Source organism: Ipomoea nil, unplaced genomic scaffold (genome assembly GCF_001879475.1).
Source record: "Ipomoea nil cultivar Tokyo-kokei standard unplaced genomic scaffold, Asagao_1.1 scaffold2704, whole genome shotgun sequence".
NCBI lineage: Eukaryota > Viridiplantae > Streptophyta > Magnoliopsida > Solanales > Convolvulaceae > Ipomoea > Ipomoea nil.
The window spans coordinates 2,649,015-2,676,195 of record NW_017619132.1 but is presented as its reverse complement, the minus strand read 5'-3'; the positions used below and the strand labels follow the sequence as shown (position 1 = coordinate 2,676,195).

General features: G+C 33.2%; 2 protein-coding genes, 1 long non-coding RNA gene and 1 pseudogene across 3 annotated transcripts; 2 read left to right on the top strand and 2 right to left on the bottom strand.

Annotated features, from left to right (window-relative positions):
• Positions 1-6,982: 6,982 nt before the first annotated feature.
• On the top strand, positions 6,983-9,683 carry LOC109155867. Its single transcript, XM_019303547.1, has 6 exons — positions 6,983-7,302; positions 7,454-7,674; positions 7,905-8,124; positions 8,566-8,651; positions 8,858-8,949; positions 9,068-9,683. Exons 1-6 carry the CDS (start codon positions 7,213-7,215, stop codon positions 9,304-9,306), a joined length of 948 nt encoding a protein of 315 aa, XP_019159092.1. The 5' UTR covers positions 6,983-7,212; the 3' UTR covers positions 9,307-9,683.
• Positions 9,684-21,673: 11,990 nt separating this feature from the next.
• On the bottom strand, positions 21,674-23,820 carry LOC109155674 (annotated as a pseudogene).
• LOC109155865 (uncharacterized protein At4g04980-like) lies at positions 23,779-25,903 on the top strand. The gene is made up of 6 exons (XM_019303544.1): positions 23,779-23,884; positions 23,962-24,467; positions 24,572-24,737; positions 24,826-24,990; positions 25,075-25,227; positions 25,385-25,903. Exons 1-6 carry the CDS (start codon positions 23,819-23,821, stop codon positions 25,547-25,549), a joined length of 1,221 nt encoding a protein of 406 aa, XP_019159089.1. The 5' UTR covers positions 23,779-23,818; the 3' UTR covers positions 25,550-25,903.
• On the bottom strand, positions 24,026-25,997 carry LOC109155871. Its single transcript, XR_002049946.1, has 3 exons — positions 25,902-25,997; positions 24,417-24,680; positions 24,026-24,112 (listed from the first exon to the last, which is right to left on the bottom strand). It is a non-coding gene; the product is annotated as an uncharacterized LOC109155871 (long non-coding RNA).
• Positions 25,998-27,181: the final 1,184 nt, after the last annotated feature.

Here is a 27,181-nt window from a genome sequence, read left to right as displayed (position 1 = left end):
AATGTGATATAAATATATAATCATGGGGAAATGGTCTCATTTTCCCTTTTACAATTGAAGATGCTCTTTAGATTGAACTTTTGATGTGCAGAAAGTATACTTTGATATTAAAATTTGAAACTATATTTATGAAATCTTGGTATAATCTAGTGAAATCTAGAAACCGGAGTTATAAAAAAAGTTGTTTGGGGAGGAGTGTAGCAGACTAGCAGGGCTGCGGTAGCATGTTGGGTTGAAGGGCACGTGGCAAAATAGTTAAGAGGTGATAAGAATATGCGGAGAACCCAAAAAGATAGAAGTAGGGTTGCATTGTTTCTGTGTGTCGTAGGGAATCTGTGTATGGTGTCGGACCAGGATGTCAGAACCTTTCTTTCATCATTTCTATTTCTATTTAATTTCGGTTCAACAATCAGTACTTTTCTTTTGTTTTATATGCCTATCAAAAATTATTTTATTTATTATTTGTTTAAAAAATGTATTTGTAGTCTCTCTCATTTATATAAATTTAGTTATTTTAGCCATCGTTAAATACATCTTTAAATATACTTTTAAAAATGTACCAAGTGGTTTATGGTCCACTGGTATCGGATTGCTCCCCTATGTGGGAGGTCTAGGTTTTGAGTCTCGTTGTAGGCGTAGTTTGTATGGATGTCCCCCTTCTTGTAATAAAAAAAAAAAATACATCTTTAAATATACTTTTAAAAATGTAATTTTCGTTCATTATACGATGAGACAATCAATTTCTACTAACGATTTAATTTAAATCATGTTTCATTTACGATTAGTGGTGTTTTTGATAAATCAAATTTAGATGTATATTTTTTAAATTAGAATTTATGATTTATTGTTCGGCAGACTAATTTTTTTTTTTTTAAAATTTAATGTGTGTTTTACAATGGTAGGAAAAATAAAATAAGTCAATAAAACCTATAAACTAAAAACACATTGTTTACATTTAAAAAAAAAAACAAAATTTATAGAAAATTAAAAAGAAGTTTAATATACTAAAAAGGGAAAATGGCACTTTTTCCCCCTGAGTTATATACTTATAGTACTTTTTCCCCCTGAATTATTTAAGTGGCTCTTTTTCCACTTGAAATGTTAAATGGACATATTTACCCTTAAAATAAATATTTAAAATAAATAATTCATTTATTTTTCTTCTCCAACAAATTATTACTATAATTTGGTTCAAACCAAACAGATACTATAGCAACCAAACCAAAATATTCCAATTACAATTTATAATCAAAACGCGATATTTAGAGTTTATTAAAATCGCGAACCGGAATGGCCGGTTCATGTTCTGAACTGAAAAAATAAAATACATTTATTGTTGAATTTAGACTATTTTAAAATAAAAAATACAATTTTAAAATAAAGACGATTCAAAATTGCGAATCGGATCCGGAACCGCCGGTTCATGGTTCATGATCCAATTTTTTTTAATTCTTAAATTTAATAAATTGAAATCTAAATATTGGGTTCTAGATCTGAATCATAACCGAAAACTTTTAATTCGATTGCTATAGTGTCTGGTTCAGTTTGAACCGAACCGTGGTAATCGCTACATATACGCAATAATTAGTTGGAGAAGTAAAATAAATAAAATGTTTACTTTAAGGGTAGAAATGTCAATTTAATATATTAGGGGGAAAAACCACCACTTTTAAAATAATTGAGGGGGCTAATGTGCTTACATAAATAATTGAGGGGGGAAAAGTGCTATAAATATATAACTTAGGTGGGAAAAGTGCCATTTTCCCTACTAAAAAAAAAAGTTAACAAACATTATCTTTAATTTATCTAAAAATTATTAAACACTATCTATTAACGCTTAATTACCCTTTTTTGTCCTGAAACTGAAATAATAATTGCTCCCAATGTTATATTTAGGCAGAATTAAAGATGTCGACATGATGGCAGACACAACACGATATGACCAAAGACCATGTATGGGGTATAGACTATATACCCTTCGTGTTGATGAAAAATAATAAAAATTTAAGTTACATTTAAAATTATTATTGCTGGAAATTAACATTAACATATAATATATAATTGGATAAAAGTTTATGTGAAAATTATGAGGTTTTAAGTCCGTCTTTTATCGTGGAGATAGGTGGAGCATGTAAATTTTAGAATGCATCTTAACTGACTTATATGTTTTATTGAGTTTTCCTTATTCAATTGTGCTATATATATCATCATTATTTTATCTTACATGAACCTATTAAAATCAAGTTATTTATTTTATATAAGATATACTAAAACTAAAGAGAGTTATAATTAAAAAAGAAACATACAAAAATAAAATAAAATACTTATATATAAGTAAAATTCTATTAGACTTCAATGATTTTTTTACCCCATTTGTGAACTAAAACAATTTTTTTTTTTGTTTTGCTTTTTAAAAGTTAAAAGTGATGTTAAAATAGAAAAAAGAAGTATATTAGAGAAACTAAAAACTGTTAATTATTTCATCATACAAGACATCCCGCTTAAAACAACAATAAAAGATTGTATGTGTTCCTTTGCACATATAATTTTTAGGTTTAAACTTATATTATTAAATATTTTATTATAATACTCATAATTTAATACATAAATACAAAATACGATACCTAGCTAAAAAGGTATCTTACTGTTTGGCTCACGCGGTTTACTAACGTAGACGCTACATACATACGCATGATACATCACCAGTGTTTAGATCGAAACAAAACAAAAGACCAGCTCAAACATCATAACGTACTCAAATAACAAATCCCCATAATAATGTTGACTTTGTAAATATAATAAATACATACATATATAACAAATTTTTTGGGTGATGAGACAAAACTCGTAGCACAATTCTCATTTAAGCGTATATAACAGATAAGTTCTGTTTTTATATGTAATACTCCACAATAAAAAGATTCTAGTTGTGTTATACGATAGATTTGACGAGAGGGTGTTGTAAATAATTAAATACAAGAATATGGTACAAAGATTATATTTCGCACACTCGATCATCTCTTTCAGTGTTGATCATATAATATATAAACATAACTGCATAATTCAATTATATATATTAATTTAATTAAGCTTTTAGTTGAGATGGATAATGTATTTCAATTTGATATCATAGTCAATATCATATCAAAGATTATTGATTTGAATCGATCAGCTCGTACACTTGAAGAGTCCGGATATGTTAGTTCTAACATATATTATAGCTTTTTATGGTTATTTACTACCTTAGCTAGTTTCTTCAAACCTAACAACTGACACCTTCTCATCATTGTTTTAATAAAAAATGTAAAAGTAAAAGGTGAAGACATCGTCAACAATGAGGTATAAAGAGCATTATACATCAGTTACATTCTCGACCTTATCGGAAAAATTAATATTGTAATTCTTGCTAACATTAATTTATAGTATGCAACCATTTAAGAAGATCGAATGTCCTGATATCGATAATAATTAAATTTGTGATCACTATTAAAATAATATATATTAAGTAAATTTTATTTTTGTGTAATAATTATAAATTACATTAAAAATTTTATAAATTAGGCATCATATTAGTATAGCAAAATTATCGAAGAGTAAATGTCAACTTTTATGATTTCATTAATGGTAAATATTATGTGGATGACTTTGTAGTCTAGTAACATGGATTGACTATTCCAAATAAAATGTCACGAGCCCCTATAATGATATGATTGACTTTTTATGCTTTAGTCCTTAAGTAGGTTGGTACTAAAAAAAAAATTACAAACTTTGTAATTTGCCTATTTAAAGGATGAAATTGGAGCACAATATCATAAATCATAAATGTTGATGGAACAATTAACCCAATAAAATTATCAATTATCAATAATCCATAATCCATGCACTTAGACATTTTAGATAATGAAACATTATGGTCAGATGTAGAAACATTCCCGCACTTAATTCTTAGATTAATTAGAACGGCTACAAATTGTGCTGAATTGAATTGAATTTTTCCAATCCACTTAATTGGTCAAATCTTTAAACATTAATATTATTATTATTATTACTAATTAATCCTATCACTAGCCTCTATGCTTCTTCCTAATTTTAACGAGATTTTTATTTGCACCATGTTTTATTAGTCTTCGTATTTATTTATGAAAAAAAGTTTCTCCCATCATAATGTCTTGTCACATCGAATGTTGATAAAATTCATGATAATCAAACGTTGTCATCATTTATCGTTTATATACTATTCTAGAATTTTGACCACCCTATTTCAAGTTACAATCCCTTTTAATTTATTTTTTAAAATTCATTTCAAAAATATACCTTTGGAAACAAAGCACTCTATTATAAGTCTGTAACTCATTAACTTTTTTTTTTAAAAAAAAATTATTAATGTGTTTATTTTATTAAATGTTTGAAAACAATATTAGAAATAAAGGAGTTATAGTACAATATGGGTTTTTTTTTTTTTTTTTTTTTTTTTTTTTTTGGGGGGGGGGGGGGGGGGGGGTCTCAAATGTTTAATCTCTTAAATAAATTAAAAGAAATTTTAATTAAAATAGGTTGTAGTAGTAGAGGTAGGTGGTGGGGTTAAAGTTTTAATTTGTATATAAATAACTTGTGTTCAATTCTTAATAATAATATTTTGATTTTTTATAATTATAAAATCATTGAGGATATGGTAGTAGTAGTTGATATCGTAAAGATGACATGATAACAATGACTTGGCAAAACATGATATAGTAGACGACGTGGATGGCCAAAGATTGGAATGTTTTTATATGCGCAGTAAACAAAAATCTAATATTTATGTTCAGTTGAGTTATCATGATTTATATCATTTTAAATGCTTTATTGAGCACGACGCGAAGATCTTTTGAGTTGGAGATTCAACATTTTGAAAATAATAACATTAACTGCGAGATATCAAAGGGAGCGGTGTGATTGCATGGAACGCACACCTACAATGAATGTTATCATTGATGAGGATCAATTGGGCATTATTAGTGTGCAAATGGTCATAGATCATTTGTCCAAACCAAAAAAAAAAAAGATATTTGTAACTTTGTAATATATAAGTTTATCAACTTACCATCAATAAAACATTGGGCAAGTATTTACATGTGACCTCAAGTACAATTATGTTACAAATTTTTGTGTAAATCATGAAGAGTTAATTATATAGTGTCATTTTGAAGTACCAAATGAAACATAGTACTGTACCATTTTGTTTTATCAAACTTTTCATAATTATTACTTCCAACCAATCAATAATTATAATGTTATATAATATCATAATTTTGTACAATCAAACAAAAACTGTGGAGAAGGGAACATATGATTTAAGAAGACTTAAGAAGACAAGATTATTAAAGGAATTTAATAATTTTTTAAACGTTTGAAACGCAGTTCGAAGTAACTTTTTAAAAATAATTTGATACTTGAAAATTTTTAAAATTTGTTTCTAAAAAATATTAACAATTATTTACTAACATTTACCTTAGTTGTTATATTTGATCAAATAATATGTCAACAAAGTTATTTATTAAACATTACCTTAATATTTAGATGTTGTAATACCGATACATAGAAATCTCTAATTATAAATTTAGAAGTCTATTCTAAAAAATCTTTGTAACTAAGGTAATTGAGTCAAAATTCATTTGGACATCAAGTTATTGTATTCAATAACAAAAAACTAAAAACATAATAATTTTTTTTGTCCAAAAATAATGAATAAAAATTCAAAAAAATAAAAAATACAATTTAAAGTGACATTTTTGTACATATTTAAATACAAAATATTCACCACAATTTCGAAATTAATTATTCTTAAATTTTATTTTCAATTATAATTAAGACCATTCTATGAATTCTAAAAAATAAATATCAAGTACAAATATAATAGATTATATATAAAATATTTTTAAAAAATTGGTGGAGGCCTGTGCCGTCGCTTGACCAAGGACGGTTATGATTTAGTCTTCTCAGTTTGAAATAATTATAGATAGTGTTGGTTAGAATTACAATGCGAATTTCACACCTATTGGAGCTGGTTCGCTTACAAGAAGTTCGAAAGTAAATAGGTAAATTTAGGAAACGAGAATCTTTTTTTTTTTTTTAATAATATTGATATTGATTCTATTACAAGGTAGTATCTATTCTAAGAGTCAATACCCACCACCTAGGTTTAATCTTGTGACTTTTTCTCCAGAAGAGAGACAAAGATGCCATCTAAGCACAAGATACTTGGCAAGAAAAGAGAATCTAATTATTTAAGGATAATAAAATAAAATTGTGCACATATTTTGTTTCTATTTTTTTAATTTGATTTATTTACTGTGCAATATCTTTATATAGAAAGTTGATTCCTTTTTATCGGAAACCATGAAATTCTGGTCGAGAAAAGGGACCGTCGCCCGCATCATCGATCTTCAACATTTTCTCTCTTTACAAAAACCTTCGAATTCTCTCAAGAGACGCTTGGATTGTTAGCGTGGCTCAAACGTAATTCTAAGCTCCGAACTTTTTCTCCACTTTTCTTCACTTTATCTTTCTTCTTCTTCGTCTTCTCTCTCTTAGCATCAATAATTTATTGGCCGAAACTGGCGGGTTCGTTTTTCCCGGAAGAAAAAAAAAGGTACACAAAAAACGCTTTAAATTTGCATTGTATTTGAAGACAAGGCTGTTTGAGCTATATTTAAGGAAAATCGAAATCTTTGGGCTAATCAGTGTGTGGGTTTTGACTTTTTTTACGATCAGAAAGTTTTGCCGGAATGTTGGCTTTCCGGTAGCCGGGAAGTCTGTGAGAAAAGAGGGAGTTTCGTAAGAGAGAGAATAGAAATAGGATATAGGTTTGAAAAGTCGCTGATTTTTTGTTTCGTTTATCTACGGATTTTAGCAATTTCATTAAATTAATTACTCGCCAAACGTCAAATATTTATGTACTGTTTTTCTCTCTCATTTCATGTATAAAGAGTTACAGAATCCCATTTTTTTCTCTCCCCACTCTCTCTTTCCCTCACAATATTTTCTCTGTTCTCTCTCCCTCTCCCTCTCTCTCTCTGTCTGTCTGTTTCGGTTCTGGTTTTCATCCTCTGTTTGACAGAGCTTGTATAGAGAGAGAAATTGCAAGCCTCTTTCTCTCTCTGTCTCCCTCTCTCTCTCTCTCTCTCTCTCTTTCCCTTTCTGCGGTTTCTTGATTTTGTCTCTCTAAGAATCATGGCTATGGACAGGAGCTCAATGCAATCGAATCTTGTTCGCTTTCTGGATTGCACCACCCCTCAAGTCCCTTCCCAGTTTTTAGCTAAGGTTTGTTTCTAATCTCTCCTACCCAGCCCAAAAAATGTGAAATTGGGAATTACCCATTGATGAATCTTTAATTTCAGTGCTGGGAATCTATGGTTGAACACAGATGTGATTCTGATATGTGTATTGATGGTTTTGTTCTTTTTGTGAGCAGAATGAGATTGGGAGCCTCAATAGGCTCTGGCATCCACTGGAGAGAGAGGGGTTTGAATACTTTACATTGGGTGATCTTTGGAGCTGTTATGATGAATGGAGTGTTTATGGCGCTGGAGTTCCAGTCAGATTGGACACCGGGGAAACCATAGTTCAGTATTTCGTGCCTTATTTGTCTGCCCTTCAAATCTTCACAAGCAGTGCCTCTGCAAATAGTCTAAGGTACCATTACTAATATGTTTTCTTGGATTGATTTTGTGAGTCTGGATTTGATTGAAATGGTTAATGTTTGTAATTATGATGAATGGACTGCAGTGTTGTTCTTTAATTGCAGCTATGAAGGTTAAGATGAGAAGATGATTTTGTGTTGTTTAATTGGAATTGGAATGGTGATTAATTATTATATCTGTGCTGGAATTTGGCTAAGTGTGTGTGTATGTATATGTTTGTAGGGACGAAAGTGATTCGTCCTGTGAGACGAGGGATTCGTTTAGTGATTCCTTCAGTGATGAGAGCGAGAGCGAGAAGCTCTCGAGATGGGACGGGTGTTCCTCCGAGGAGGGTATGCCCGAGCATGACAGCCTCTTGCAACTAAATTATAGATTGGGGTACCAATACTTCCAGTATTTCGAGCGTTCTACCCCGTATGGAAGAGTTCCTCTCATGGACAAGGTTCGTCTTTTCCACCTTCAAGCTCGTTTTATTTACATAATATATCTTGCTTCAAATGAAAAGCAGGGTCGATGGAGTAATGTAGTAGTGGTGCATATGATGAACCGCTCGAAATTGTTTTTATGATTAGTGAATTAAAAGAATGGTGCTAGTGAATCTTCTTAAGCAACAAAAAGGCGAAGTCTTTAATTTTCTTGAATGGTAATAAAGGCCTGTGATTCTTTGACAGTGAAAACTGAATCAACGAAACTATCTACTAGCATTATAGTACGTTTTGTGAAGCCATAACAATTTATATTGCTTCTGTTTGGTCGATTTTGTTAGACTCTTAAGCCCGTTTTTCTTTGGTTGTGTGGAAGACGAGACAATGTATTATATGAATTACTTGTGTTCTTTTCTGTGTTTACGTCTATCTGATGTTACTGTCTTTTTCTCTTACAGATTAATGGCTTAGCTCAAAGGTACCCGGGATTAATGTCTCTAAGAAGTGTAGACCTTTCACCCGCTAGTTGGATGGCAGTTGCTTGGTATATTCCCTTTCTCTATGAACTTTTTATGAAGAACAAGTGACTTACGTGTTAATAGAATTCATCTATCGTGGTCAATATTCTGTTTTTTCAAGTGGATTATTTTCCTACGGTAGATCAAATGGCCAGTGATTCTTTCATGGCCAATAAAATGTGAAGGGAATAAAGGAAAAAATCGAGTCATTAATGACCTGAACAATATTCAGGTACCCGATATATCACATTCCCATGGGAAAAACCAGTAAGGACTTGTCTACTTGCTTTCTCACATTCCACACCCTCTCGTCGTCTTTTCAAGGTACTATTCACTTTGGTCCATCAACCATTCACCTTTGCTTATATTCCAATTCACTTTTAAAAACTTTATTATTCCGCTTTTGACTATAGCAATCATTGTGGCTTGATGTGTGATGCAGATATGGACCTCGATGATGACTTGAGCGGTCGTATGAGGAAGCAGAAAGCGGGGGAAAGCGTTCCCCTCCCGCCTTTCGGCTTGGCCTCGTACAAGTTGCAAGGGGACGTGTGGATTTCAGACAAAAACGGGAAGGACCAAGAGAGGCTGGTGTCGCTGCTTAGCGTTGCGGATTCTTGGCTAAAGCAGTTGGGGGTCCAACACCATGATTTCAACCACTTCATCGGGATTCGCAGCTGATGAAACCGCGGGCAATGTTCTCTAGAGCACGCGAGATGAATGAACTAACCGGGGACAGAGAATCTCCTTTTGCTAATATTCCTAGCGCGAATTTTAACTGTTTTTTGTTTTTTTTTTTTTTTTTTGTTTTTTTTTTTTTGAAGACTTGTGTATATAGAGGGTTGAATTTGTGTCCTGGAGATTACAGTTTTAATGTGAGAGATAGAGAGTGAAGGGGAGAGAGAGAGGCCAAACCTCCATGGAGGCTCTTTTAACTTTTTGGTGTAGTAGTGCACTATGTTCATGAGATTGTTAGTGCTTTTGACCTCACAACTTTTTGTGAACATCTAATATCAGCTTTCAGTCTGCACATCTACTAATTGAGGTGTATATTAACTGAATCACCATTTTTCTTGAATCATTTGAGGATTTTGTAGTTTTATATTTTTGTCAAATTGAGCTCTTATTACTAAGAGCATCTCCAATCTCCATTATTGTTTTTGGCATGATTTTTGTATGGTTTTTGAAGTTATGTATTCTAGGTAGAAGTGAGAGAAGGAGAGAGTTGCAGGAGGACCAGCTTTTGTTTCAATTGTGGGCCTCACTAGTCAGCCAGAACAAATTTGCCTGGTGCGCATGATGTAGACAAGGAGCGGGCGTGCTAATGCGAGTTTTTCTTTTTTGTTAAATCGTAACCATTGAGGATGTTCTAAGGGTAAGGTGTCTGAAGGGTGATCTGTTGTGATACAAATAGTCCAATCAAAGCCTATCACTATATTTTACAATCGTTATTGTGTGGACCATGGTCTACATTATTTTTGTATAATGTACATTCAGTACATTAATAATGTACTTTTATTATATTAAAGATGTATTTTTTTGTAATGGTCCACGCAGCACTGTGTGGACCAATAATTTGCATATACCCTGCAACAATGTTACATTTCAAACTATGTTAATATGCTAGATTTGGTCCGTTTCAAGATGGATTTGGTTGAATTTGGTCCGTTTCGAGATGGATTTGGTTGTTTCAATATATGATTTGGCTAGAAATTAAAGATGGGGTAGCCACTAGCCAACATTGAGAATTGATGTTGGATTTGGTAGGGTAACAAGACTAATAGTTAATGTCACCATGAATTTAGTTCGACATGGTAACTAATATCGAAAATTATGATACGATGCTGAATTTGCTTTGATAACATGGTTAGTAGTTAACATCATATTTTGAATTATAAAATGGTTAATTATAAATAATCTAAACATGTTATTTCATTAGTTACTCTAATGGAGTAATGATAATAACACTGAAAATTGTGACACGATATTTTATTTATCTGGTTAACATGATTAGTAGTTAACATCATTTTTAATTATAAAATGATAAAAAAAAAATGGTGATTCCATTTTGGTCTTGGATTCTAATGCGTCCAAGCTAAGTGATCATCGTCGTTTCACACATGCTACAATGTCTGGTTTCATGGTACGATGCAGTTGCTGTGGTCTTGTCTTTTTTTGCAGACCAAATTAATAATTTCTTGGTCCATTAACTTTGCACGTGTTTAATTGTTGTGATAGAAACTTTTGCCTCTTCACTCTTTTAAAATCTTTTTTTGAACCATATGGGATAAGATCATAAGAACAATTGATCCTTTATGAACTGGTCCCCATTTTGCTTATTTATATTTTATAATGAACATTTAATCAAAATGCAAATTGGATAGGATTTAGAGCATTTAGTTGGAGGGAATTACATTATCATTCACCCCTAATTTTCATATAATGTTAAAATCAAACAAATTCTCTCGTTTGATGGGAGGAAATTGAAATTCCGTCGAACAAGTATGAGTATTTTGGACTTTATATAAATAAATATATATATATATATATATATATATATATATATATATATATATATATATATCATGTGAATATTATGAAATTTTTTTTTGTCTAAATTAAACTTTAAAACATATTATAAATTAATAAAAGTTAATTAATTAATGTTTTCCATAGAATGTCTTGTTTCTTGACTTTTATATGATAGACACAATTAATTACTTTTTATTACAATTTAAGGTTGCACATGTATGTGTCAAATCTTGAGGACTAATTGCATATATTTTGTGAAAGTTATATACGATATTTGCCTAAAGATAAAATTTCACTTTTGGTAATATAACTTTTAGCATATTATTAATTGTAATTCATGACTTTCAAATTTATCAATTTATTACCCTAATTATGTAATTTTTTTCAATTTTGATCACTCCAGCTATGCAATATCTAATATTAAATTAATAATTTTAAAAGTCTTAAAGTATAATATAATTAACAACATTCTAATAGTCATAAGATCAAAAGTGAAAATTTTCAACTACATGATATAAATTAAAAGTTAATTGATCAATGTTACTCCGTATTTGTGAAATATCTTGACTTTAACACCAAAGTTTCTTGAGTGGGGTGACTTGTCATTTGGGAATATAGTAGCTAACATGCCCTTGCCATGGTCCACCTGTTTTGGTAGACCAGCCCGCGAACATTAAAAAAAAAAAAAAACTAGTAAAATACTAATTTAGAAAGTTAATAATTGGATAATAAAATAGTCCAAATAGTTAAAATAAAAATTAATGCAAAATTTTAAACTCAATAATAAGTTCAAATAATTCAAAATGAAATTACTGCAAAGTTTAAAAACTCCAAATATCCCAACCCCTACCCCCGTCTCCATCCCAATATCCCACCACCTTACTATGAGACAAGGCGAGAAGGCTAAGAATATTTAAGAATTTTAATTATGTAAAAGTTATACATGTAATTTGTCTAAATTAAAAGTTAACGATACAATATAAATTAAAAGTTGATCGATAATCGATTAATATTGCGTACGAAATGTCTAGTTTCTTAACTTTTATGCCATAAACATTATTGATTACCTTTTATTAGGAAACTAAAAGAATAAACTTTTTCCATGTATTGCAAGAGATTATCTAAATTATGAGTCAAAAACACAATATATATAAATTTGAGATCATATATATATATAAACAAATGAAAATTATAAGTTTTGACTTTTGACAGGAAAAATGAAAAACTTGTTCACCATATCCTTATCCAAAGGGTGATTAAGACAGACAACTTAACTATGTTATAGTGGTGAGCCAAGCCTATGCCTGGTGCAAAGACCATGATTAACAAAATGTTCTAAAGACATCATTACATTTGCTTGTGACCCTTTGATTCATCAATGATTTATACATAAATTAATCAAGCAACTTTTTCCTTGAGTACGAAAGGTGAAATCACTTATTCTAGGTCCTTTACATCATAATTTTATAAGAGTTGTAGATGAGTTAAATCAGATAACTCAACAGCCCTTTAAGTGGAAGGACATAGTACCTACTACAAGTAAAGACAAATTTAGAAATTTTTTTGAGTGGGGTGAAGTCCAATAATTAAATTAAAAAATGTATATGACAAAATATCAAAATTTAACATCAATCACAAATATATTCTGCTCCCCTTGTGAATAGTAAAAAAAAAGTTTATGACAAAATATTAAAAGTTAATATGAATCACAAATATATTCTCCTCCTGACCTTGTGAAAGGGTAAAAAAAAAGTCGTGTGAAGAGGTAGGAAAAAACTAAAATAAAGAGAGTGTTGCTGGTGGGGCTTGATACCATGACCTAAGATATCAAATTTTAAGAGGCCGGGTGAAGAGGATAACTGCTTCCATTGTTCCTCCTCTGGATTCACTCTTGACTACAAGGAGTCACCCTCATAAGAGAGTAAAATATTCTTATTATGACTGTCAAGAATCGATAATATAATGCAATGCATTCTTGAGGACAATCTTGTACCACGAAACAATTTTTTATTGACCATAATTTACATAACCATGCATCAAGTCTTGGATGGTCCACTCACTCATCACCAATTTCCTTTGGTTAATAGCACAAATAATCCAAAAACCAACTATGAACTTACTTCAGTTCATGAGGCAGGATGCGGTGGAGTGAGAAATCATAAAGGCGAATGGATCATGGGTTTTCAACACAACCTTGGAAACTGTCTTGCGGATGTTGTTGAGGTCCGGGCAGTGAACCTCACTGGTTTAAAGTAGTTTGGGATATGAACTTTATCAAGGTGGTTATCCAAAGTGATTCAGTCAATATTGTCAAATAGATTAATGATACGCTTTTTAACGCAAATTGTGGAGGTACTTTTAATAACCTCATTTTTGAGTGCAAGTCTTGGTTGAAAAAAAGATTGGAGTGCCAATTGCTATCATATTTTGAGAGAACAAAATCAAGTAGCGGATTGGCTGGTGAAGAATTCTCGTTTTCTCCCCGATTTAACTCTGTTTTATTTTTGCCCAAACGTCGATTTCGACGCGTGTGTTCACAGAAATTATATCAGGGCTCCTTATGCCTGTGGTGATTGATTTTTGCCTTCTATCCGAGACTTCACCCTTCCTTCTTTGTAAAAAAAAAAAAAAAAAAAAAAAAAAAAAAAAAAAAAAAAAAACTTACTTCAGTGTGTACATGACTAGTTTAAGTTGAAATTTTTTGCATCTGCATGTGTTGGTAGGCCTGAGCTAGCAGGTTGAGGTTTGTGTGTTTAGGGAACAGTCTGTGTCAGAATATGACATATATAGTTATCTACTTTTGAATTGGTTAGATAAATACTTGGGATTGGAATTATACACGTGTTTATATTTGATAGGTAGTATCATTAGATGTTTTCAATTGATTAATTAAGAGATAGGGGTTAAATAAGTCTTGAACTATTCATGAGAGTGTAGTTAAGCATTTGAATTAGAAAAAATTCAAATTAGATACTTGAACTTAGAAAAAATACAATTAATTCTTTTTATTTGTTATTACAAGTAACCACCAAGTTAAATGTAATTAGAATACTACATCAATACGTTTTGATAACTTTCATGTCCAATTCATATAATAATAATAATAATAATAATAATAATAATAATAATAATAATAATAATAATAATAATAATAATAATAATAATAATAATGATGATGATGATGATGTAATTTATTGAAAATTAAATATTTTAATTTTTTAAAAGCTTGTGATCAAGCTTGAAATTTTACAATTATTGATAATAATAATTTATTAAAAATTAATTTTTTTTAAATACAACCGGTCAAGATTTAATTTTTTTTGAAATAATAATAATAATAATAATAATAATAATAATAATATTATTATTATTATTATTATTATTATTATTATTATTATTATTATTATTATTATTATTATTATTATTATGTGAATTGTACATCCAAGTTATCAAAACATATTAATATGATATTCCGATCACCTTTAACTTGGAGGTTACATGCAATAACAGGTTAAATGGGGTTCATTGCATTTTTTTTTTTTTTAAAGTTTTAGGTATTTAATTGGAGTTTTTTTTTTAGTTCAAAAGCTTAATTGCACTTTTATAAACAGTTTAAGGACTTATTTGACTCTTATCACATTAATTAATGGTGTTTAATCGATCAGTCAAGTAAAAGAAGACTGTCGATCTAATCATTATTGAGAGGAAGATGGATGATCTAGCTAATTTTTCCAAGAGTTGATTAGTTGCTCAATTAGGAGTGGGAAGGATAAAAGTCAACTACCCACCACATTGGTACAATTGCTCAACAAAAGTTTTCTATATCTTCTACTTTATTATAAATTATTATAAAAAAAGGAAAAAAAAATTACAGAAAATTAATAGATAGAGATCTTCACAAGTCACAACACATTCTGATAGGAAATACATTTTCTATTTTCAATTCTTTCGTTTTCCAGAAAATTGGATAAATTCTTCAATTAGTAAACGAGTCTAACACCTTCTAACCCTCCAAAAATATACTATAAAACACTATAGCCAAAGGATTTACACATGATGTACATGTACAAATATATTACATAAAATAGTGTGATTTTTGCTTAATTTTCACATAATGTAGTCATTAATTTTCATTTTCATTTTTCTCCAGCAATTAAAACCATCAATATCCAACATGATCTTTTATTAATACCAAACTTAAAGTTATATCGGGTAATCTTAGCCAAGTTGGTCGAACAATTGTCTTAGTAATTACTCACCGTGGGAGTTATATATATCTATTATTTTATTAGCTAGCCTTATTAGTTTGAGTTGGTCAACTCTGACCAACCTAGACTAATTTGGAAACTTTCACCGCTCAATGTGTACCTTTTAGATAGCAGTTGTAAACTTTTCCGAAAATCAAAAGTTAAAGATGTGATTTTGCTTCAAACCCACCTCTTAGGTTCTTGATATGGGCTAGAAACTTAGCAAGAAAAGAAGCACTACTGATACACAATATAAGCTTGTGGTTGAAATTTGTTTTTGTGTGAATATGTCATTGTCTTGTGTTTTAATTTATATATGTATATAGATCATATTGTTATGATCCAATAATCTATCCATCATCACATCATTTCAGTGATGTGATGGATTAATATAATGGTCCAAAGGAGGGGAAGCTAAGTGATAATCTGATGACACGATTTCACCCTCACCCACCCACTATGTTGAGACAAACATCATCGGATCGGACACTAATCTTAAAAGTGGAACCACTAATAACCCATGGGTATTGGACCAGGTAGCAACACTTGTGAGTGCAACCACCAACAAACAACTCCGACAACCCCTAAATTTTGTACCACAATAACTAATACATCACCACTATGTATCTTTTAATTACAAAAAGTGGTCAGAAATAACAACAAAGGTTTTTTCAGATACCAACAGTGGTTGGAACAAGACTTTCGACTTGATTTAAGATCACTTTCAGATGGTAAGAAATTTCATAATTTTCAGTAGTGGACTAGGACTATATGTGGCTTCTTAACTTGTGTGTGTGTGTGGGGGGGGGGGGGGTATAATGGCTTCTTAACATTGGTTGTATATAGAGTAAATACCCAAAATGGTCCCTTGACTATAGCTAAATTCACAAATTGGTCCTCAACTTTCAATTTCACCCAATTAAGTCCTTAACTTTGTAATTTTAACACAATTTGGTCCTCTGTTTATTTGACCGTTTGTTTACTGTGATTTTTGAGGATATATATGTAATTTCATGGTCCATCGTCGGTTTTTTAAGGTTCCGGTTGCATTTCCAGACCGCACTGTTACATTTGAATCCACTGTCGAAAGCAATCTACCAAACCCGGTCACCTTTCTTCATCCTCCCTTTGGATTCAATGTAGTGGAATTCGTACCAGAGCGAAGAAGACGACATGTTTCCGAACCGGTGCAACGTCATCCTGGAGGCCCCCACGTGCTCCGACGAGAGCTGAAGGTTCTTCTGGAGATCGTCGATTACGGTCAACAAACAGTCAATTTGATGGAGGACCAAATCGTGTCAAAATTGCAAAGTTAAGGACTTAATTGAGTGAAATTGAAAATTGAGGACCAATTTGTGAATTTAGCTATAGTCGATGGACTATTTTAGATATTTACTCTTGCATATATGCCACTTCTCACTTCTATCTCTATATGTATATAAGCTCATCCAGTTGTTACTAATGATGGAGATAGTTTTATAATCCAGTTGGATATCATATCAAAAGAGGTTGACATGCGAATGACCACTAATAAATAATAATATAATGAAAATAATAATGTTAGGTCCCGAATGAGGTGGTTAATTAAGTGAAACATGATTATCTTTTAATCTTTATGAAGGTTACGGAATTGACATGCAATACGTTCTCAAACCCTCTTGATTGAACTCATCATTACATATTAGTAGAGTTTATCCTGTGCACTTTTTTTAGTACGTTCCCCTTGCCACCTAATAATAATAATAATGTTAACTTCTTTTTTATTTTATTTTATTTTATTTTTAGTATTGAAGTAATGTCCCACCAGTACACCACATCAGCTTATTTGTTTTTAGAAATATAAAAGCTAGTAAGCACCAACTAAAACAGTCACATTTAATTGGTTTTCATTAAAAATTTATGAATTAAATGACTCAATTGCACTGTTTTTACGAGTTGAGGCGTTTAATCATAACTATTTTTTTTCCTAGTTTAATTGTTGTTCATAAATAATTTAAAAGTTTATTTGACCATTGCCTCAAAATTAAAATCAATTATATATTTTTTTATTTTTAATTATAAATTGGTACTCCTAGAAGTTAAGAATCCAAATAACTTATCCGGTGTCTGATCGGATGTAGTCTCTGGTTGGGGTGTAAACTTAGACCATAGTTATGCTGTGGAACCATGTTTACTATTTACATGGTGAACATGTGATAGATCCATAATTTCTAATCTATAGATTCATAATTTCTGTACTGTGAAGATGGAATAATGCGATTGCGAAAAGATAAACATCGTTAACAACAAATGAAAAACAAAATTATGAATCTATAGCATAGAGATTATGGATCTACCACTGTGTTCACCATGCGCATGGTGAACACATTTCCACAGCATAATTTGCGAAACTTAGATCGGACTATTGGGCGATATTGTTCATTTTGGATATATTATATGGGCCTTGAAGCAGTTCAATTAGTGGGCCTGATTGGCCCAATATCTTATGAGCTATCTTGTTAAGGTCTTGGAGTAACTCAAATTATATTGTGGATTAAAAATTACGGAGTATATTATTATATGATAGACATTGTATTTCCTTTTAGACTGGGATATGTCCCATATAATTGTAGTCTTTGGGATAATAAATTAATAATATAATTTACCATTACTCCAACAAAAAATTATTTTGTGGATTAAGGCTCACAAACCAATGCCCTTCTTTCTAGCACCATACTTTGCTTCATAGGGAAAAGCGAGCTTCAAGTTTTATATCTCGACGACAATTTCAATTATTAATTACTGAGACAAGCTCTTTACCATTATAATTTTTCTACAATTAGCTCTTAATTCCTCTTAAGGAGAATCTATGCACATCTTATCCCACAATCATTATCACTTGGTATTGTTCTTTGTTGGTTATGCATTTTACTTTATAGGAGAGAATAGCGATCTTAAACAGTCATATCTTCCTAAGAACAAATGAAAAAGGATTTAACTTTTTTTTTTGTTTTTTTTTATATATATATTAAGAAAGGGGATACCTTACATATACACATTAATTGCCTCAACCAAGGTTCAAACCCATCACCTCCCACCTAGGGGAACAATCCGATACCAGTGGCAGTGGACTACAAGCCACTTGGTAGAATTTAACTTGTTAATTGATTATTACTAGTACGAAAATTCCAATAAATTTAACCTTTCAGTAAAATCAAATAGAAAGCTCCAAGGATGCCACATCCTAGAAGTCCAAATTATGTGATTGAATAAATCATCATCTATCTATTGTGGGTTAAGAGCGCTTACCTTCTTCAAACTATGATTCGTATTTGTCCAAGAGAAATCAAGGATGTCCAATACGCTTGAAATGATTTGTCAATATATACGTTATTCATTTCGTTACTAGTTTTGATTAATCATTTAATAGCATACAGTTGATCTTATAAACTTAATTTATTTATTTTAGTATAAGATAAGATGTGACCTAATGCAATAATCAATTAATAAATAAATAAATACTCCGATTGTTAATGATTGTTAAGCCATAGGCATATGTGCATGATTAATTAAACCATTCAAAGAAAAAACCAATCATTATCCAATTAATACAAAACCAACCAATATTGTCACATGCTCGTTTTTGAAAAGTTCTTATACCACGTTTCTTATTAGGCAGCAAGCTAAGCAAATCCAAATAAAAAATCAAAATTAGTGCTATATATTTCTTAAATAGGACAAAGTACGATTTAGATTACATTTTAAATTGAATTTAATTGATTAATTATTAAATTAAATTTTTAGTTTAAAAAAAAAAAAAAAGAAAGAAGCCAAACAATAAGAATGTTTTAGATGATTTTTTTTATGATTGATTAGTTGTCTAATTAGAAATTATAATTAAACAGTTGGTCAATAAGAATGTGGTATTCGAGACCAACAATTTTTAATAATAGTAATAGTAATATAATTTTGAGATAAATAAACTAAGGTAAACCAAGCCGTCACAGAAAATGACCCCAAATTTAATATAACATACATAGAATAACTACGCAAATATGAAAATTTTGGGCAATTTTACATGTTCCATAGTCAAATTAATTGGCTGCTTAAGACGAAACATACACGCATAGTTAATCACTCCACAAACTTCTAGAGTCCAATAACCTCTCACTAGTACTCCCTAACGTTGTCATCAACCATTATCAATGGAGATTGCTATTATAGCTTGCACGGAATTAATTCAATGGTTCAGTAAACAGTATTTGAAAGAAAAAAATTAATATTCGAACTTTGATAGCGACAGTGTGAGGTTATGTCTAAAGTGGACAAATCTCGTATGCGCACCAGCATTTGACCTTATTTGCTGAGCTATTGAGTTATCCGTTATCGTGATTTATATCTTCATAAATATTTTATCGTGCCAAAATGGGAGGGGCTCTTAGAGTTGGAGATTCAACTTTTTGGGACCTTATGCGCTCAATCAAAAGAATGTTAGAATTATGCTTCACACACCCGCAACCGAATTTTTCTTTCTTGGTATGGAAGGATGACAATTCATGGTTGTTGATCGTTTGACCAAGTTGAGTGTAGAGTGTTGACCACACGAAGCTTCATCTCCCGCCCGCCATGGAAGAAAACAAGAAAAATTTAATCATATTCAAACCTAGGTTAAATAACACATTTAATTTTAGTCACATCATCAGCATATACTATATAATGTAACCTATGAAGGAGTGATCTATCAACAAGTCTACGAGACTAACTTTCTTACAGATCGAATCATTTGCTTGAGCTGAGCTTGCAATGGAGACTCTAGTAAAAAGCACCACGCTGCGTTTTCGCCGGAGAGCCGATTGCTACGAGCCGTTGGATCAAATCCAAAGAGAAGGGAGGGAACCTTACAGCGGCGGCGGCGGCGGCGACGATGAGCGCGGCTGGAGAACGTTTTCGAGGAAGCTGAGGAGCCGCCGGCAGCAGAGCGGCCGCCGCAATACCGCCGCCGTGGCGTGGAGTTCTTTGAGCTACAGGCGCGAGAGGGCGAGGCGGCGGCAGGTTTTCCTTCAAGGGTACAAGCTGGAAGCGTCGTCGCCGGCGAAATTGAGGTCGGAGAAGCTGAGGAAAGTGGTGGCGAGGGTGATGAAATCGGCTTTGGTTTCGTTTGCTTCGTCGTTAAAGAGGATTAGTGCGATCGGGAACTGTAACTCCAAGTCCGCCATTCGTGTTGTTTCTTCTGCTCAAGTTATTAAGTGCTGCTAATCTCGCTTTATTATATGTTTATTTTACAATTTCTTCCCCCAAAACTTAATTTTACAATTTGTACTCTATCAAGCCATATTTATGTTTTATCATAGTTATTGAGTAGTGCCATATGTTAGCTCATTTGTAAAGTTTCACTATGACACCAATAATATGGATTCAATATAATTAGCTTGAAGCATTATACTCTAGAATATAATTTCCGTACAGTACTCTAATTGTGCTTGGACCAACAATAAATAATATTGTCTATATCTGTAAAGGCGTGGTTAGAAAGAATTGAGAGTAAGAGAAATCAAGATGTTGAAAATATGAAAAGAGGCAAGAACGAGTAAGAGACAAGAATTAAGAGTTGAATCCCCTACATTGTAACTCAAGGGAGTATTTATACATGCTCAAGTCGTAGAGAATAGAAAATTAACAAAAAACTTAACAAATTTGAGAATGAGAAATCTTTGTAAACTATGTTGGGCCTTGTTCCCTAAGTTACGAGATCCCTTTCCTAATGTAAAAGGGTGAAATTTCGCCCTAAATCCCAAGGAAGATCGGGAAATATTCATTCCTCTCTCACCTGGGTCCCACAGTTCTTACATCTTCCCGGATGCTGACCACTCGTTGCCCCGACCATCTGGTCCTAACCAGGCAACCTACTTGACCTATTCAATTGGGTACCCTACTCGGGGTATCCAACAAGCACATTTTGAGTGAAGTCAACATTTTGATCATGGTTGACGAAGGATCATAAGAAGGTAAATCTAACCAATCAGCCGCTATCTAAAGGTGCATTTTAGGTATAGAAAAAAAAAAATAGCCTTCCAAACGCCAGCCCGACAAAGTATTTTAGGAGGCGGGATCTATCCACTTTAAACATAATCCTCACATTACCGCAGCTAGAATTTTGAACGAGTTTTTTCCCATTTTGGTCCCTTGACTATGGCTCATTCTTAATTTTGCATTTCGACTTTTAATTGCACCCAATGTGGTCCCTTGACTTTTAAAAATTACCCCAATTTGGTCCTCCGTTACTTTTTCCATCAATTAGGCGTTAAGTTGAGGGGTATTTTGGTCCATTCATCTGCTGCGCGCTCTTTCTTTGTTTTCTTCTTCACAGAGAAGTTGCTGGCATCAAGCTTCACAAGATTGGTAACTCTAGAGATTACACAAGGCAGCGTGCCGGAAATCATGTTGTCCTGGATGAACAGTTTTGATAAGTTATTAGCATTCTAAATGGTTCTGCGGATTGAGCCGTTGAACCTGTTATTACTCGCGTCAATTATTGAAGCGTGGGGGAGACCAAATATGGGTTCGGGGATCTTACCCTCTAAAAAATTATAGTTCACTCTAAACTGCACAACACCCCAACAATTCCCATAACTTGCTGCCAATTCCCCTGAGAACATATTCTGGAGTAGAAGGATGCACTTCAACTTACCTCCGTTACACAGCTTTGGTGGTAGCTTTCCAGAGAATTGATTTTCCGACAAGTCTTAAACGACCATAGAAGATGACATCCCAAAGTTTCTGGGATTTCCCCGGACAGGGAATTGGCGTAAAGGGACAAGATTCTCAAGGTGGTGGAGTTAGCCAGACCGGCCGAGAATTGGCCGGAGAGAGTATTGTTGTAAACTTGCAGGATTTGTAGCTTGGGAAGACAGGAAATGGAGTCCGGGATTTTGCGGATTAGTCCGTCGAGTTGGTTGTAATAAAGCTGAAGAAGTTGCAAGTTGGGTAACATCCCTAGCTCCCCCGGGATCCTTCCCACCATGCCATTTTCGCTCAGTTCAAGGTCCACCAGTGAGGCCATGCATGCTCCCAATTCCCACCGGGATTCTCCTGGAGAGTTTGCACGCCGTTAACACCAGACTCTTGAGCTTTCTCAGCCCTGCAGAGATTGATGGAATGACTCAAGACTAACGCGTAAAGTGGTGAAGAAAGAAGTGCATTGATTATCTGAGTGAAAGATTACAGAATGGAAACAGAGAATGTAGTCTGCTAAAATACATGAGGAAAAATGGTTATAACAAGCTATAACAAACTGATGATCATTAAAGACTCTAAATGCCCATTCATGCTATTTATTTGTGTTAGCAGACTCAGTAGCTTTAGTTGGCTGCTGCTTCGTTGTCTTCTTCAAATCTTGGCGCGCTGTTCTCCAATAGAGATGTTCACCGGTAGCCGCCACAGGGTGAAACCGCTATTCTCATTGAAGTTGAGAACTTCCAGATTGTTGAGGTTAGTGACCGACAAAGGGAACTCACCGGTGAAGAGGTTGAAGGATAAATCAAGCGACCATAAAGCTTGCAAAGGCGTCAAGTCCGGCAAAGCTCCGGTCACCCGTCATGTTTAGCTCTTCCAAGACCGAGTAGTTGGTGACGCCGATAAGAAATCGATTTCCATGGAAATGATTCTGGCCGAGGCGAAGAACTCGCAGCTTTGGCGTTTGTTGTTGACATCATAAGCAATAGAGGAAAAAGAAAGCAAAGAAATCTAGGGCTCTTGATGTTTGTTTGCAGAAGAACTTCTCTATGAAGAAGAAAGCAAAGAAATAGACGACCGGCAGATATATTAGGCGCGCAGCAAATGAATGGACCAAAATACCCCCAACTTAACGCCTGATTGATGGAAAAAGTAACGGAAGACCAAATTGGGGTAATTTTTAAAAGTCAAGGGACCACATTGGGTGCAATTAAAAGTCGGAATGCAAAATTGAGAATGACCCATAGTCAAAGGACCAAAATGGAAAAAAAACTCATTTTGAACATTGTATATATTTTCTATATCTCTATTTTTACGAAATGTAGACAAGGAATGGAATCCCGAGTTTTGAACCTTGATCTATTCTTAAATAATTTATTATATTTGTATGCATGTGAATTGGCCCCAAAATTGATGAGGGCGGGGAAGGGATAAGCAATTGAAGAGTCTGGCCGGCAGCAAGAACAAGGTTCCGGCCATTCAAAAGGAGGAAGAGATCGATCCACAGCTCCTTCTGCTCTCTTTTCCACCTTCGTATTATCAGAGCCCGACGTCGACCTCCCGGAAATTCCTTTCTGCCAACATGAATAGCCTGGGAATCGTCACAAACCCAGAATGTTTTTGCTGTTCTTGCATTTGCGGTCTTGTTAGATTCCAATGAGAGATCTTTGATGCACCGGAGAAGCTGATCTCTAAGGTTTACCATGGCGATTGGGTTATGCATCTTACCATCAACCCCATCAAGAAAAAATTCCAGCAAAAGACCACAGGTAATCATCATTAATGAATTATGGAATTGCAGGTACCTGCATGGCTCAATATGCCTGATGAATCTCTGAAATTCTAGGTTGGAAAGCCTTCATGGCATAATGATGATGATGATGATCCTGTTAATCCCAGTGCCAAAAGCCATCCAGTTTCTCCACCAAATCCCAGTCTTGAATTGCAGAGAGGAATTCTGCTACGGTCATTGTCAATAAATTTCCCTCTGGTTTCACCTGCAAAGCCTCTTAGATTAGCTTATCTTGGCAAGAGCCCACCTGTCAAACCAGCACAGGCAAAGCCTTGCCCGCCTGCCAAACCAGCACAGGCAAAGCCTGTGGCAGCAATGGCACCGGGGGCTGCTCCACCGCCTCCTCCACCACCCGAGGCTTCAAAAAAACTCTGTGCCAAGAAGGCCATTGGCAAACTGAAAAGATCAGTCCGGATGGTGAAATGGTATCAAACTCTCAAGAGGAAAGTGGAGGGGCAGGTGCAGCAGGTGAAAAATGCAGTGGGAAAGAAAACTCGGGTTCAGGGTACCTCTGGGGAAAAACAAGGATTGGATGACGCAATTGCAGAGATGATGAAGAGGTACATTGATCATTGATCATTGATCAATAAACACATTCAACTCAATCCTGTTTCTGGCAGTGTAATAAAGGGTGTATGTTTATTTGGATTTTGGATAATTTCAGATCAGCATATTTTCAGCTTATCGAGGAAGATGTTAGTAAACACCATCAAGAAATCATCCAGTTGAGAGCAGCCATAGATTCTTTCCAGACAAAGGACATACAGAAGCTCCTGCAATTTCACAAGGCAGTGGAGGAACAACTAGAGAAATTAACCGATGAAACTAAGGTGAACTTTGATAAGCTCAAGTATTAAGAGGGCATATAAAACATATGTATTTCTTAAGACATGATATCTCAAATGCTATGAGGTTCAGGTTCTGACAAGGTTCGAAGATTTCCCCGTAAAGAAACTGGAATCGCTGAGGGAAGCAGCAGCGTTGTACTCGAAACTGAAAGAAATTATTGACACCTTGCAGAACTGGAAGATAGAGCCTCCTCTTGGGGAGTTTCTGGATACGGTTGAGAGCTTCTTCAACAAGGTAAACTTTTTAGAATTTGAGCAAAAATTTAAGGCGTATCGATGTTCACCTGAATTTAACTAAGATATCAAATTTGGGAAACAGATTAAAGTAGAAATAGAGGTTGTGGAAAGAAACAAGGATGAGCTGGCAAAGAAATTTCAGAGCAACAACATCTCATTTGACTTCAACATCCTAGTCAGAGTGAAAGAATCCATGGTGGACATTTCTTCAAGTTGCATGGAGTTGGCACTCAAGGTACTATAAATCTATAATCCCAACATTGGAAAACTGAAAAGTTCAGACACAAAATGACATATTATGCTTATTTCAGCCTAGAAGTCCTTTCTTTTCACAACATTTTTCTGCATTTCAGAGTGTATATCTGTAAATAACATGTTCATTTCCACCACAGGAAAGAAGGGAAGCAAGTGAAGGGAAAATGCAAGGGAGCGTAAAGCTACTATGGAGGGCATTTCAGCTCGCGTTTCGCATCTATAGCTTTGCAGGAGGCCAAGATGACCGTGCAGACAGATTAACTGAAGAACTGGCTCAAGAAATTGCTGATGCTCAAACTTAACAGTGTCAACTTGTCAAACATACTGGCTGAGAACAACTAAAAAACCCAGAAATAAAAAAAAAATAAAAAAAAAAGCCCTTTTCACTCCAATCTTGCATCTTTTTGAAGATTAGTTCTTTTGATCGAGTATGAAGGTTACACAGAGCTCATTAGTCTAAAAATGAAATCTCCAACCAACAAAATTTTTCAAAGTTATTTCCTTTACTTAATTAACTTCTCAATATTTTACCAGTCTTTGGATCAATACAACAAACACCTGACCTGCACGCTTTACTGGCCAACAGTTTTACAGTCCCAGAGCTACAAGATGGAATTAAGCATGATAGGTAGCAGTAGGGAAAGAGCGTCTGACCTAGTTGTGCGTGGGCGCAATGATTAGCGACTGCCTAGGTTTCAGCTTCATGCGCACTTTAGAGTTTTGAGGATGTCACGTTTTCCCACATTCGCATGCCACGCCCACACAGATCAGTTTCTGAGTTGGTTACCAAACCCAATCAAAATTCCTAAAAGTGATAAAGTTTTCATTTGGAGGGAAACCCAGTTCGATAACCTGCTCCTTTGACTCCTGCAAAACAACAAAACTCTCGAAACCTGTGTTTAAACCCGACAAGAAATCAGTGCGTAAGCTTTAAGATTTCCATTGCAGTAAAAAAAAGAGTTCTATTATTACTATATATTTCCTAATCCTACTCCTTAAATTTTACTTCTTTTTTTTTGTAGGTCCAATACAAATATTTACATCATGGGAATACATATAGTATTTTTCTAAAAAAAAAATATAATCGTCATAATTATAAAGTTACAAATTTAACTCCAAACTATTTATTATTATTATTATTAGATTTCAATTTCAGACTAATTCTATGCTTACAGAATCCTAGTCTTTATGTGCCCAGACCTTCTAACATCTTTAAACCATTTTTTTTCCATATATATTTTCCGTGGCATTCAAAATTTCACATTGTTGTTTTCGATTAATTAACTTTTTTGATTTGAAAAGATATAGACAATCTAAGTTTATTTATCTTCTTTTACTAACTATGATTATAAGATAAGTTTACCTAATTACTTTCGAATAGTGATGGCAAATTTTGACACTGACAAATCTAATCAGAAAGTGGGTGAAAAGAAATGCAGGAGGGCTGAAATTCTGTAACTAACTCCGCATTCTCGTTGCCCAACGGTTGTCGACAAAGTGGAGCAGTTTACCTAGGAGTTGATCAAGATTCGAGAATCAATGTTCTTATATAAACATATATACTCCATAATATATCAAAGTGTAATACAGAAATCAGTTTAACTTTAGTTAGTAATGGATGGTATACTAAGTTTGCGCTACATGGATTGACCTAAAAAAGTAATTAGATCAAAGAAGTCTAAAAAAAATATGGACTTATTATTCATAATGTAACAAGAATTAAACTTATTATTCCTAATGTAATAAAAGTAGGTTTCATTATTCCTGGTAGAATTCTAGGTCCAAAATATGTATAAGTGGCTCACAGAGAGGAGAAAGGGGACAAATTTTAATATTCACTAGCAATATTTATCGATATAAAATACTTATATTCTTTCAATATATTTTCTCCATATTTTTCCTATATTCTTGTTATTATGACGGTGCTGCCTCAA